This window comes from Leuresthes tenuis, unplaced genomic scaffold, assembly GCF_036924035.1.
Source record: "Leuresthes tenuis unplaced genomic scaffold, fLeuTen1.0.hap1 SCAF_7, whole genome shotgun sequence".
In the NCBI taxonomy this organism is placed as follows: Eukaryota; Metazoa; Chordata; class Actinopteri; order Atheriniformes; family Atherinopsidae; genus Leuresthes; species Leuresthes tenuis.
Genome location: NW_027325361.1, coordinates 26,509,883 through 26,525,078, shown reverse-complemented (window position 1 = coordinate 26,525,078; position 15,196 = coordinate 26,509,883). Strand labels below are relative to the sequence as shown.

Below are 15,196 nucleotides of genomic sequence, written 5' to 3'. Positions count from 1 at the left end.
ATCCCCAAGGCTTGAAACTGTACACTATACAAACATGTGCCACAAGAAAGCTGGCTTTTTGTTGAGGTTGAGAGGAAAGAAACTAAACAGCAACTCAAAGCAGCACATTTACTGAGCAGCTCAGTCAAGGAGTGGTTTTGTTTGACACTGCCAGAGATTTATGATGTTGATGAAGTGTTTACAGAGGTCAAAGCAGCTCATTTTCCAAATCAGTTTGTCAAGCATTTGCTTATCTAAAGAGATCTTTTCATCAATCATGAAAAAGTGATGATGAAGAACCAGACATAACAGTCGGCATTTCAAATGTGTAACTCAGATGAGAAGATTATTTAAAATCTCTATATTTACCAGCCTGTTAACTTAAAGACTTCAGTTAGTGAAAGGTTAAGGCTTCATGGCCAAATAGCAGTGGAATATTATTTTTGGAAAGTCTCTGTGAGAACAGAGCTCACCGGCGTTGCTAGCATGAATACTAACACAAGCGCTGCAATTCTTACTTTTGCTCCACATTTTAGGCACAGAGAAGTATAATCAGTGCTTCATGCCATCATGCCACACACACTCACAGACATTTGTGAAAAACTGCTTCTTTCCTTTGAAGTAAAATAGACTGCCACAATAATCCCGTAATGAAAGTGGGTAAAGACATGGTTGTTGTCTGTCAAAAAACAAACAAAAAGAACACACAAACAGGAGAAGCAATGCTTTAAATAAAGTGTTCCTTCCTTCTCCTTTCCTTTCCAGTGTTGCTCTGCAATTGTGCTTTTTTATACTATCCAACAGTTCTGTTGGCCCATTCCTCACTTCATCTCAGTAAAAATACACAGAGCAGGTCACAAGTTCAGGCCCGAGATCAGCGCTGGCAGCGTGTCCTGCAGGTGCTGTCAGCTACTCCAGGGACAGCCGGGGATAGAAAATGTGCACAAGCAAAAAGCAGCTCTGTGGGCACACACCATCTCTAATGGTGCTGGGGATAAAGTTACAGCAGCTCGGCTGCAGCTGTGACGAGACGCTCCAGCTGCTTCACTATGCTGCGGCATACATTTGAAAGTATTTAAATCTGGTTCAGGTCAGTTTGAAGGGGACATCAATTTTATTGTCAATTTCAGTAGAGAGAATTTCACAAAGTTCTACCAATGTCAAAGATAATTAATGAGGTTTAGCCAAAGCTAATCATGTAAAAAATATAGAAAAAAAGTCTTTCTAAGAAGAGCAATTGAAGCCACGGATTCTGACTTCCCACATCTAGTGTAATTAAAATGTTGTTTTCATAAATCAATTAGTCTAAACTTAATATTAAAATTTTAAAAAAGAATAAATTAAAAAAAAAAACTCATCAGTCACTCACAATTTTAATTGTTTTTTAAAGAGCAATAAGCAACTAGCTGTCAGTTGGTTTTTTTGTGTTTTTTTTTAAATCTAGAAAAGTTTATCTAAAGTTTTTCAAAGTACTAATTATTACTGACGAAATCTGTCTATTATGTCAAAATCTACATGTTTTGCCCAAGATAGTACTTCCTCATTTCTTAGGTAATTTGGTCTAAAGGTAAAAGATAGCTTATTTTTGTTGTGTGTAGCTAAAATTAAGTTTCTTTGCAGACTAGTTATATGCAAAGGAAGTAGCTTGTTTTAACACACCATAATCTATTTGCAAACAGCCAAACTGCTGAGATGTTAAGACTGAGAGAAGTGATTTTACAGATTATTCTGCAAGGAAGTGGTCGCAATGATTTTCATAATTTTCATACCATTGCAAGAATCTAAGAATAGCGGAACAATCCACTGTTCACATAACACAAATCTTTAAATACAAATTAACAAAAATTCCGCTTTGTTAAGAAGACAAATTTGAACCGTTAAATAAAAAAAGATAACAAGCTTTTTAAGATAACAATTAACTAGAAGAACGCTAACTGGATAAAAATTAAAGTCTACAACAAGCTCCATATCTTCTGTGTAAAGCTCCATGAGGCACACCTTGTATTAATATGTTACTAGCAGAAAGAGAAAATAAAGGGTGTGCACGCAGGAAGAGGTCCAAGTTACTTCGTACTCTCAGCAGAGCCGAACTTTGGATGAACTCCGGGAAACGCCAGTAAAGCGGGAGTAAAACACTATACAAAACAAAAAAACACCAAGACAGCAAAAAGACAAACATCCCAGTAGGTTTCAAGAGCCCACCCTCCTGTTCTCTCCTGAGGCAGTGGCCAACTTAAGATAAACTGCCTGGTTTGTGGTGAAGGGTAGGTGGGGGAGGTAAGCAGAGAGGCGAGCTTCAATGAAAACATCCATGAAAGCACTAGGTGAGGCTGGGATCTCTGTCTCACACACACACACAAAAGAAAAAAAAAAAAAAACAGCTCCAGCCACCGCCACCACAAAAGGTCAAGTATGAGCAAGTGCAACTTTGCAGACAATGAAAACAATATCTTCCTCATCCTCCACCCATTCTGTTTGATTTCATGCACTAAGTGTGAAAACTACAGAAAGCACTAGCAACAAAACTGGCATGCTCTGGCAACTCAATAGCTCAGTGTAAGTTTTGAAGAGACTTACAACACATCGGGAAATATACAAGGAAAAAAGACAAGGTGCCATCAGCTGGAAGTACACTGAATTCTATCTGCGCCAATTCAAAAAATGTCACGCGGGAAAATAATCATAATAATGATTAATCATAACATAAGCCTCCTATGTTATGGTATTTCTGTCCTACAATTACTCAGCTGCCATGCTCTCTCACAAATGCTTTAATAGAGAGACACAGTACATAATAGAAACAGACGTATTCATCAGGCTTGACAGTTAGCTCACAAGGGGAGACATCAATGTGCTTGTGACAATTTAGCTCAGTACTCCCTATTACTGTACACGAAAAACTTAATTCATATTTTGACACAATAACTGATAAGGACTGTTCAAGGTAATTATCCACAGGTCCTTTTATATAACCGCTAAAACACAGAATATCCAACATCAGGTTCTTGAGCGCACTTCACAGAGAGCAGATACTGAGTCTTTTTAGATTTTTTTTTAAAGCTCCTTAAGACTGTGTGCACTGTTGTAGCCTATTCATCTGGCCCAGGTGAGGAAACAACAGAGCAGGGGTGCTGCAGAATTTGAAAGAACGTACCTGTTTTTTCTTTGATTTCACACAAGACATTAAAAAGAGCTGGCTTCATTCTGTGACAGTTCAGACCGTGTTTCCTGAAACAGAAAAGTTGCCGCCATTAGCAAAGAAAAAAAAAGAAAAGACAGATCCCATCCAGACCCATATATATATATATATATATATATATATATATATATATGTGTGTGTGTGTGTGTGTGTGTGTGTAACAATCAAAGTAAGTTATTAACACCTCTATGTATGTATGCATGTATGTATACAGGTGCAACAGCTGTACTGATGATGTCCATTTAGGCTTATTCTAGGATTACAAAGTACTACAATGTCTGTAGTATTTATATCTATAAAAAGAAGAATGTGTTTAATGTAAGTGGACTAAACAAAATGGAGGAAATCTTGAATTATGTATCATAACTAAGAAAGTTGCTCTGTTTCTGTTTCTGGACTGTTTCTCAGCCCGTCCTTTTTATATTTATTACAGTTAGTTAATCTGCTTGATATGGGCTGCTGTCCATCTATTTTTACTGTGTGTAGGTGTAAAAGTGTTTTGAAATTACTTTAAGCGAGCGACACGTCGGCAATAAACGCCATATTCACACACTTCAATTTTCTGTTTGAGCGCGGCTTGTTTTAATTTGAGAAAAAACGTTTTTGTTGGCTTTTGCTCAGGGCACATCAATACCTGCATCAGAATATACATATTGTAAATAAAAAAATAATAAATTAACTATATTAATGTTTGTCTCCCTTTTTATTTTCCCTCTTTTAAATGTAATCTAGTTTGTCGTCGCTTCCTCCCGACTGTGAACCATGCCTGGGAATCTTTACCTGGCTTGGGCTTCGTCCAGACTTTGATCCGTGATGGTCATTATTTGCTGTAAAATGTCTCCAATGTCCTGTTTTCTTCCGTCGCCGTCCGTTCCTCCGGTGCCTTCCTGCATATGCTGCTGCAGGCCGGGGTGCCCTGCCATGCCTACCGCCGTGTGAGAGTGCATCAACCTCGGCTGCTCGTCCATTTCTTCGCGCACCCTCTTATCTAATTCTCTGTGGCGCCCTTGCTGCTGAAATCCTGCAGAAATACATAGAAAAATGTAAAAAGAGGGAAAGACGCAGGGTGGGAAATTCCCGATATTTGCGCCGCGCACCCTGTGTTTTTTGCTCGCAGGAGCGTTTAGTTGCGCCCACTGAACAGAAAAAAAGTGGTTTCGGATTGGAAAGCGGAGAAACAAGCCCTTTCTGGCTGTCCCTCTCAGCTGGTCGGAGCTCAGTGTGAAATCTGATCTGAACTGCTGCTGCCGTCTCTAGAGTGGGCTGTGCGTAAAATGAGACAGACAGCTGGTCTCTACTACAACGCGCACGCTTTCTTGTAGGCTAATGTCGCGCAGTGATCCGAACCCCCGTCTGTCTACCAAACAACCAAAAAGTGGCTGCGAGAAATAAGAAGTGTGAATTTATTTCACTCACTCCATCCTCCCGTTTTTGTAATGAACAGTAGAAGCTGGGCAAGCAGCGACATAGCACAAGAGTCGGACTCCGCCTACGCGACATGATTGGGAATCCACTGGAAGACCATTTAGCCCCACCTTGAGCTGCAAACGTCGATCACTGTAATGGAAGAGTGGGATGCAGAAGAGGAGCTCTGATGTAACGCTTTGGCAAGACGGTGAGGCATAAAGCACGAACTGTATATAAATAATAGCGACTGAGACTGAAGGTCTGCTTTGGTCTGTCCCTCTGACCTCAGCAGGAGCTACCACTGTCCCCTCTGGAGGCCATTTCCATACTGTGCCAAGACAAGGTGCACCAATCAAAACTAGAGGCCACCCCACTCATTTGTTGTAAAGAGATAAAAAAAAAAGTGGATTATGGCATGAAGATTGGCAAATACATCTACCAATGAGACACCATAAAAACACCTTTCTGATATTTTTGATACTTACTAATATTAAAAGCGGCATCTCACGGTCAGACATGCTTGCTTTGTTGCAGTAGGCCTTTCGACTCTGTTCATTCATTTTCAGGTATGTTGCAGGGCTCTGCTTGGCTGATTTTGGCAGGGTCCTGCTAATGTAAGGCGATGACCCATGTTGCGCAGCGAAGCAGCAAGGCCTGAGTCTGTCTGGGCAGGTTGAAAAGTGCCCTTCAGGCCCAGTGCTGCCTCACTGCCGCTGCTCCCCTCCAGCACTGAGAGCCATTCAGAGTGAGAAGAGACAAGGACGGTGTGTGTGTGTGTGTGTGTGTGTGTGTGTTGGGGGGGGGGGGGGGGGCCCTGAATGCGGAGACTTCATAATTGGCCTGACTTTGAATTCAGTTTGTCATCACGCTTACAGCAAACCTTTTAAAACAACACTCATTTCAAACAACGTATTGTTTCGATAAATAATTACTGAAATGATCAACATAATTCACAAGGCAAGATTAGACAACAAAGTCTAAATACAAAACATGTAACAGGTACATTTTTCCATATCACACAATCCGTGGTCCGTTTGGCAGACGCCAAAGTTTTATTAGGATATTGTTTCTTGTAAGGCAGCATTCAGTTGATTCAACTGGAACTGAAACCCATGTGTGGTAAAATGTGTAAGCTTCCACCATTTATATTTTTCAAAGCTTACCTATGTTTTTCATAACATCTAAATCTTCAAAAACCTTGTATTTTAAGTCATAGCTCTAAACATTCACAAGTAAGAGGTAAGAAGAGTCAGGAATCACAATTGTTATGGAAGTAGAAAAGTGAAAGGACAGTGGTGGATGGGTCTAAAATTGGTTTTGTGTTGCCATAGACTTGAGCTTTCCATCATCACCTCTTTCCGCTTTAGTATGTTGGCAAATTATCTATATTTTCATCACAATATAAATAAAAAACAATCTTTGAACTACTTGAAAAATGCATTGTGTACATCAATTGGGGCTTTAGGACCAAGCAAGTCTTTGACGTGATAACTTTTGAGCTAAATGAAGGACAGAGACGCAGCCGAATTCTTCACTCCATTTTGCTTTATTCTAAAGAACACGCGCTTTTCTGCAAAACACAGTTCTCTGCTGGTCAAGCAATTGATGTGCAAACCATCGAACTCTTCATAAATTGTAATTAGTGTACATAGTATTTATACTAATCAACAATAACAAAAATAATAATTATGAAATATGAATAATTTGTAACTCTCTATAACTGTATATAGATTATACTATCAACCTTTTACACATGTAATGTAATCTGTGTATGAAACACTTTAAATATTTGAATAATTTCAACCTGTCACACTTACAGTCAGAATATGCTAATTCCATCTGGACCAGTCACTGTAAACTTACATTTCTGATGGTTCTTCTTGAGGCCGGAGCTAAGAAAAGATGTTTATGGACCGTGGTAACTCTTTTATTGTTAGAGCATTGAAGGAAGTTCCCCTTCTTTTTGTGTCTGCAACACAGGAATTGGGGTCATCATGGCTTATAGAAGTCTAATTGTAGGTTATTTTTTAAGCACCTACATTAAAACAGGTATTCTCTTTGCATGAAAGGATTCTTCTGTGACATAACTTTATTAGTGATCAGTCCATAAAATATCAGTCTGCAGTGATTCGTATAACAACTGGCTGCTACGTTGCTTTAGCATTCCTTCTGCACTGTCAATATGCACCCTGAGAAAAATACCATGAAGGTATGTACTCCTTCTAGAAGCTCAAAAAGCTCCATAAGCCTCAGCCAGACTCTAAGAACGGTGAACGTCCTCATTACATGCAGACACAGAAATTAGGGTATTCGTAACATGAGCTATGGAAAAGTTTCCCTTATCCGAAAGTGGCTCATTTTTACTTGATAGCATACTTCTTATATACTCCATACATTGATGCATTACTGTGGCACCACCTTTAGATCCATGGAAAACTGTAAAACCCCTGCCAAGTGGAGTGCTTGTGTATTATGTGCTTGTGTATGTATGTGAAAATAAACAAATATGAATCCACTAATAAAAGTATTTCAATTGCTGCTACAGATCACACACTCTATGGGCCCTGTATTCATGATGAAAACTTTAGCAGTGGTAAAAATATCTTCAGGTTTTATTTAATGTCAGATAGTCACCACTGTTTATACAGTTTGATTATAATGTTGCTAACTGCTGATTGGTACATACTGCATCACCACATTTTCACCAAGGCTTATCACCTTCAAAACAGCAAGGGCACAAATACCACAATGCTAATTCTAAGTAACCAATACGGTTTCATCCTTGGCAGACAATTTGGCGTTTGTTTAAAAGCTCACCATCAGAATAAGTTCAAGGAGTTTTAGTGTTGGTTTATTTTTCTAATGGCAGCACATGTAAATACCTAAGAATGCAAACTTGAGAACATGTGACATAGTGACTGTGCAAGCATGCCCAAATGCAATAAAATAATCTATTCTATTGTATCATTCCAAAGGCTATTTCATATTTGAAAAAATTCTTAGATGATATTGACTATTTCAAAAATCATCAAGCTGCTGAAATATACAGCTAGAATAAACCCATTGGAATTCTTCTGTACAACCATTAGCATATTTGAGTTTAGGATGTAGCAGCAGTGACATCTCAGACTGTTTTCAGGAGCCTCAGGTGGAGCTGCATTGCTATCTTGTAACTAGCATCTCTCCCTGCAGGAGCTCCAGTGGAGCACCAGCTATGTAAATTGGGAGCAGAATATGTATGATGGATAATGGTAAGTGCGGTAAGTTTCCCAACCATCTGCTCAGTAGTGGGATAATGAGAATACCTGAGGGGGTCTTTATCACACCTACATCCATATGAGTCTCCAACATCTGCTAAGTTATGTTAGCAGGGCATTTAGAAATCTAAATATGTGCTGATACTTCCAGGCTACACTGTAAAGCAAACAAATCACAGGGCTGGCTGTGATCTTCATCCATTCATTATGAGGGTGATGTATGATCAGCCACTCATTAGTTATGAAACAGGAAATGCTTCTAAATGTCCCATAAAATGCTTAATTTGTTGCAGAGACGTAGGAGATATGATATAGAGAGCAGAGCTGGATACAGAAATTTCCCAGAGCAGAGTGCCATCTGCCCGATTGGGATTCTGTGAGAGCGTCAGAGCTATTAAAAGTAACAAAGGCAGATTCTAACAATGGTGACAAATATAACGCCTAGGTGTAGGACACAACAGCAGCATTGGCTCTCACACCTCTAGTTTGTAAAACCCCAAGGGCACCAACAGAGGACAAAACCTGACTGGAAATGAATAGTAAAAAATGGCTGATGGACGATTAACCCTTGTGTGGTGTTTATATATTTGTTATTCAGTCAGTATTTGTAGGTCTGGTGGATCTGCTGCATTTTTGAGTTTTTAATTCAACATAATCAAACTATTCTATGTTAAAATACTCAAAACATTTTGACTTCATCCCAAATTACAAGCAATATAAACAGCATATAAGCTTAATGTTTGCCCTTTACCTTTGTTAGTTCACATTTATGAATTATAGTGCTACTTGTTTTTTGTTTCTTTTTTAAGAAATGTAAAAAAAAAAAGAAATTATCAAGATTTGTGTGGAAAAATTTAAACAAAATTTCAAATGAAACTAGGTTTTTCATAGCTACTGATTTTCATTTATTATAACTTCATTAGAAATGTAACCCATTCAAGTCAGTTTACACAACACTAACTGAGCACATACAGTAACCATGTCAGTCTAGACAACACATCAGCCCCATTGAACACATTGCCTTTTCATACAATATACATACTATATGAGGTGAACATGAGGTTCATGTTTTACTGTGTTTGTAAAAAAAATTTTCCTCACACAAAATTGTCTTTAGTCTTTTTGCTCCTTCAGCCACGATGTATGTCCATTATGGCAAAAGGGTTTTATTTTTCCAATATTTTCATTTGATGATACAAGCTTGTGGTGAAAGTATGTTGTTATCGTGTAGAGAAAAATAGAATTTTCATATCTATATTTTCATAGATAGTCATTATGGAGGAAACAGGAGTTGTGAACTGCAGTTTTTCCAGGCAGAACAGTGCTCCAGGGAAGTTTCAGGCCACAGAATGTGCATAATGAATGTCAGTGTACTTCAAAACAGTCAAAAGTTTTTAGTGTAAAGGATAACACGCTTCTCTCTCAGTTTGGTGTATACATTGGGTAGGTACTGTACGCTCTTTAATACTAAGTGCAATTTGTGACCAAAATATTTTTACATGAAGCAGCTCAGTTCATCTACTTCAAACTGGCTGCAATGAACAGAGATGTAAAGACAGAGCTGAAAAAGGAGCTTGATTCTGGCTTCTCCAGATCATATGTCGCAGTGTCCTTTGTGTGAGACACAGAATTCCACATTGCCTCCTGATGCCTATTGGTGTTTCATAGAGAAAAAAAGCACTGTTTAGCCTATAAATTTGTATTGACAAAATGTGCAGTGTGTGTGTGAATGGGTGAATGCAGCTTGTAGTGTAAAGGCACTTTGAGTCGTCAACTAGTTTAGAAAACCGCTATATAAGTACAGTCCATTTACTATTTGTAAGAAGGTATTATTGGCTGATCTGTGTCAAAGCATATTAAACGTACCCTAGGAAAAACGTTGCTGCTGAAAGAAAGTGAGGTATATGTCCTGGTGTGATTCGTAGACTAACAGGTGCATTCCTTACTTAGGTTTTATTATTGTATTCATCTATCTTTTAAATTCATGTATTTTTTTTTTTATTTACACATTTGTTTCTTACATAACTTATCCTGGTTGCACAGTGGTGTGTTAGCACTGTCAGTTCAAATCCCGGCGCGGGCTTTTCTGTGTGGAGTTTGCATGTTCTCCCGACGGCGACGGCGAGGACAAAGCTGTGCCCACCTGGCCCACCCCCGGAAACGCACACAGCCCCCTCCTCCAGGAACGGCTTCCAGCCGCTCCCAAATTGGTATGGGCGGGCGGGACTCTGACCGCCAGAGCAGGCTTGGTTGTGGCAACAGGCTTGGTCGTGGCAGCGGGAACTATGGTCTTGGTCGCAGGAACTATGGTCTTGGCTGGAACCACAGTCGGGGTCTTGGCTGGAACCTGTTATGGAAGTTTTCAATCGCTTCCTTCCTAATACCTCTGATGAGCAATGAAATAGAGAAACTTACTTTTTCTGCCGGCCGGCTAAGTTTTTATTCTTCGTTGCAAGGAAAAAGATCAGTCCACACCATTCAGCGGCAATGGTATGAAGAGATACAGACAAAAGGAACACAGAGCATTTATACCTGAGGAGGGGGGCTTTGTTCTTTAGGTGTGTAACCACACCTCCAGGGGAGGTAGGAAGCAGTCTTGATGATTAAGAAACAGGAGGTTAAAACAATTATCTTGTCTGAGTGTTAATTAAGAAGTAAATTATTTTAAACAATTAGCGTGTCTGGGTGATACAAATGGTTAATGTGGATTGGAGGGTATGTCAAATTTACCATCACAAACCACAGTCGGGGTTATGGCTGGAACCACAGTCGGAGTCGTGGCGGAGTCAGCGGGCTGCTGGTACAGGACCTCGTCAGCAGAGAGCTGGTACAGGACCTCGGCGGTATCAGGCGGCTGGGGCAGGACCTCGTCAGCAGAGAGCTGGTACAGGACCTTGGCGGCAGCAGGCGGCTGGGGCAGGACCTTGGCGGCAGCGGCAGGGTGCAGCCGCAGGATGGCCTCGGAGGAGACCGGCTCAGGCGTGGAGCCCGGCTGGAGGGCCGGCAGAGACGTGGGGCCCGGCTGGAAGCGAGAAGGGAAAGATTTTTCAAAATAAAACAGGAAATGACGAGACAAGACATTAAACAGAACGTAAATCGTGACACAGCATGCATTTTCACATGTAAGAGGTCACACATTTTGTAGACATATTGCCAGTTTTTCAGGCAACTGAGATTCTAAGTGTCTTTAAATACACCACTTGTTGGCCACATCATAAATCTCAATGCATTAGTCTTGGCTTTCTTGAACTGTTAACTTATTTATTTTGTGTGAAATGGCAGTAGACTTGGCTGTGAGTGTGTGTGAAGTGATGTAACGTTAAAGTAAGTATGATCGTTTTTCTGAAGACCTAACGTAACGTTATAAAAGTCAGTGAACGTTAACATTATGACACTGTTTTGATTTCTGTCATTAGTGAAGCTGTAACTTTAACATTAGCAAGAGATTACCAGGTGATGACACGTTTTTCTCATGTTCTCCTCCACTCTTTTTCTACCCAGGCTCCTGAAGTGGACGTGGATGAATGAGGAGATAACTGTAATGTCATCAGTTTTTTGCCACCTTTTGTGTCATAAATATCAGTTCAAACTTCTGACCAAAAAATCGATCTTAACTTTTTTTTATTGATATTTTTGTCTTCCTCAGTGGCTGGACGGTTTGTGATGTCACCCATTTGTTACAACCTTTTGTGTAATAAAAGCTGATTAAAATACATGAAAAAGTACTTATCCCTGTTTTTTATTTAATAATGATAATATTTAATGATTTTTCACCGGCGCATTGAAAATGTCCCCGATTTTCATTTCAGAAATCTGGTCACCTTAGTTTAAGTCTATCTTCAAAGAAGCATAACTCCACTGTACATGTGACAGAAAGGATGATGGCTATTTTCTGTGTAATTTCCAGTGTCACTTCAGATGCCATTTTCACAGGGAGGCATTGTGGCTATCTCCACAGACTGCTGTAGTTATATTTGCAAAAAGTAACAATTATGTTTACTTTCAAGAGGATTAATATATTTCCACCTTTTAAGTGCAACAAACCACCACAGAGGTAATGATTGTTACAACTCATTGCATTTATATTTGATATTTTTGGAGATCCGACTTGTCTAATTTGTATGGACTGGTGAAGCCTAAGTGGGATACAGAAACACACACAAATATAACACAACCCACCTGCCACAGATAAACACAGACACTCAGAATCTCAATGCTTCTTGTGTTGTCTTTGCCATTTTAGGTTCCTCAAAATTACATCACCCTTATGCATGTTTGAGCCTACTACATCACAGAATAAGCTTGCTTTATCGGTGATAGTTATATGATCATTAATCACTTACTGAAATGATCTAACAGAAAATCACGAGCCCAGAAGAAACATTACAAGGTGGAGAAATTTGTTTATCTTGGCCCTACACTGTCCTCAGGGAATATTCAGAATTTTGGACTTTCTGCACACTTTAGTTAACACCAAATTCATTGACTACCAAAAACCTAAAATGACAAGTGAGCCAGTTTAGAATTCAGATCCTTAATCTAGTATTTATATCAGTTTTTCCATATTTTGAGGGCTCCATAGGGTTACATAATTTGTATAATTTAGGTGGTTTCATGATACTGTGCTGACAAGACTTCCTGTTATTTCTGCTGGGAAACATTGTCATCATTGTCATTGTCATCAACATCATAGTTGGGATGGCACTACCTCGGTGACGTGCAGTATCTGGTGTTGAACAGACATAGTGTTGAGCTGGTGAATTGGTCATTTTCCAGGAGGTCCCTCTTATCTTTCAAAACAAAGAAATATTTTTAAAAAAAGTTTAATCTCTTTTAGAATGACCATTGGTTTCTTGGCCCTGTACAATGCCCTTCTCACTAGATAGCCAAGTAAAGTGTAGATACCCATCTCTACGAATAGGAGGGGTGAGAACAGAGGGTCAGTGCTTACCTGGCACCAGTCCTTAACAATCAGAATAGGAACGCATATTTAATTGAAGTATATACTCATTATACGTATATATTTGGTGGAGACTGTCCTCCCTCCCTAAACGTGGTCATCCACTCATGAAGGCAGAAATTACCTATAATTACATTTCAAGAATATGATCTCTACTGGTCAAGGGAGCAACTGCGTGGGAATTGTTGGTCCAAACCATGATAATTTCCTTCACCAAACCAAATAGTTTAGAGTAATGTTATTGTTGTCATAGTAAGTAATATTATTTCCTAAACTAAATGTTTTAGAAAAGTTGTGTCATAGTTGTCATATGTTGGTCTCAGTCTCATGTCACACAAAGGCCCATGCTTGAGGGTGCTGTGCATAACTGAGCTATCAATTTGCCCCCTCCCACATGCTTGATATACTTAAGGGATAATAAAAGCAAATAGGATGGACCTAAATACAATTTACAGTGGAACAGCTTTAAGGGGTCTTATACACCACACCACAAAATACTGTCAGGAGCATGTGGTGTGTAGCTGAATGACTGTCTCATTTGTATTTTCAGCCTACGCAACCATCACCATTGTCGGACTCCACTGATATTTTTTTTGAGTCAACTAAACTTGAGGAACTGACTTTGAGTCTATCAAGGAGCTCTGTCTGAATGGTTGTTCAATAATAGTGTGAGAATGCATATCACACATTTTCTTCTTATTTGTCTATTAATTTCTCAAAAAATAAAACTCACAACAGACCCATCTCTTCTTTGCTTGTCCTCCACATTAGTTTGGTGTATTAGAGACACAATTCTGATATATTTATATATTTTTAAATGACAGATTAATTTGGCAGAAATGTATATCAACATGTTTCCAGTATGTCATTAAGGGTAATAAAGCAAATAGTGTTAGAGAAAATAGTTTTTTCTCTTTTCAAGAACCCTTTCTGAAGAGACCATAAATTGAACATTAGAATTCAGTTGTGTGATGCATTGATAAAAGTATGAGTTTAAATTCTACAGATTTCACAGCTTGCAATAAAACAAGTCAGACATTCAACAGACTTGAGAAGCCTCCTCTAGAAAAGTACAAAGGACAACTGGAGGATGAAAGGACGAGCAGCCAAATGTGGGCTGGTTTCCATGGCACCTGAAAGAGAGACCTTTCTGCTACAGGCTCTGGGTCAAATCATGCGATGAGTTTGCAGATAAATACTCCCTTTCATCCTGCATGGCTTTTAGCCTGTGTGGAAGAGAGACTAATGGAACAGATTCATAAGAATAACTCTATTTGATTCTAATACATATGGACTTAGAAACCACTGCATGAGAGCTCATTCACACATAAAAAAATTGCATATATGTACTTCAGTGACTGTTGACATTATCAGAAGTCCAGACAGAGACTTTTAAGCTGCAATATTATCTGTTTTTTTTTTTAAAAATCAAATATTCCTTTGCGTCTTTGTAGCACGACTTATCAGTCACCATAATGGCAAGCAAGAAGGCATGTTAATTGTACTCTGAGTGTTCTGGCAATAGGTAACCCAAGCTGCTCCAGATGCTTTTTCCTTATATCGGAATATAAAGTGTAACGTAAGGGCTTTGAGACGAGCCCTCTCTTAAGGTCTTAAAGTATGTAGTGCATTCCTGTGGAGCCTTGCAGGAGACAATCAATTTATCTACCTGTCCATGTATTTCAAGGAGGCAGGGCTTTATTAAAAAAAATATGAAAGTATTTAATTGCCCACACAGTCAATCTCAGTCAAAAGGACACCAGAGAAGAGTATAAAGTCTGTATGTTTTGTGGAGGCTCCGTGTCTAGCTGCCGAATGAGAGTGAACATTAGAGAAAGATCCATGGCACAAGCTAGTTTGAGCGGAGTGAGCACCAGCGGAGTACATTCGGGAGGAGGTCTGAATGGATCAATACATCACAGAACAAAAGGGGACTGTGCCGCAGCAGGGGCCCCAGAACAAGACAGGACCATTGCTCAACTTCTGTCACTGTAGTGTATCACACACATCTCACATGCACCTTTTTAGAGCTGGAGCTCCTGGTTACAGAACAAGGACAAAGACAGACGTGAGAATGGGAGGATAAACTGAGGGAACTTGGGACACAACCAACAGATAGACATAAACTACTGCTGAGACAGATACACGACTAACTTAGCTAATGCTGTATTTTTGGTGTACAACAGTGTTTATAATAGTTTATTACAATGAAATTTACCATCAAGAATCATGAGTGTCTTAGAATTTAAACATTCTAAGAAATTTGGTCACTTTTTTTTGGTGACATTTAACAATAACAACAAATCAAACAACAAAAAACATGAACATACCCAACCAAATTATCCTGAACTATTGTAATGTCTGAATTAAAGAAGTCTCTCATGGGTGTGCTAT

General features: G+C 39.2%; 1 protein-coding gene across 3 annotated transcripts in view; it reads right to left on the bottom strand.

Annotated features, from left to right (window-relative positions):
• pbx1b (pre-B-cell leukemia homeobox 1b) overlaps positions 1–4,352 on the bottom strand; it is a 75,563-nt gene extending 71,211 nt beyond the window's left edge. For 2 of the 3 annotated variants that reach the window (XM_072390185.1, XM_072390186.1), the window contains exons 1-2: positions 3,959–4,238; positions 3,134–3,207 (exon numbers count right to left, since the gene is read on the bottom strand). In XM_072390185.1, coding sequence (XP_072246286.1) covers positions 3,134–3,207; positions 3,959–4,146 — 262 coding nt within the window. In that variant the 5' untranslated portion in view covers positions 4,147–4,238. Of the gene's footprint in view, positions 1–3,133; positions 3,208–3,958; positions 4,239–4,275 lie in introns of those variants that run through there. The other variant, XM_072390184.1, reaches the window with a different exon arrangement.
• Between the last annotated feature and the right edge of the window lie 10,844 nt (positions 4,353–15,196).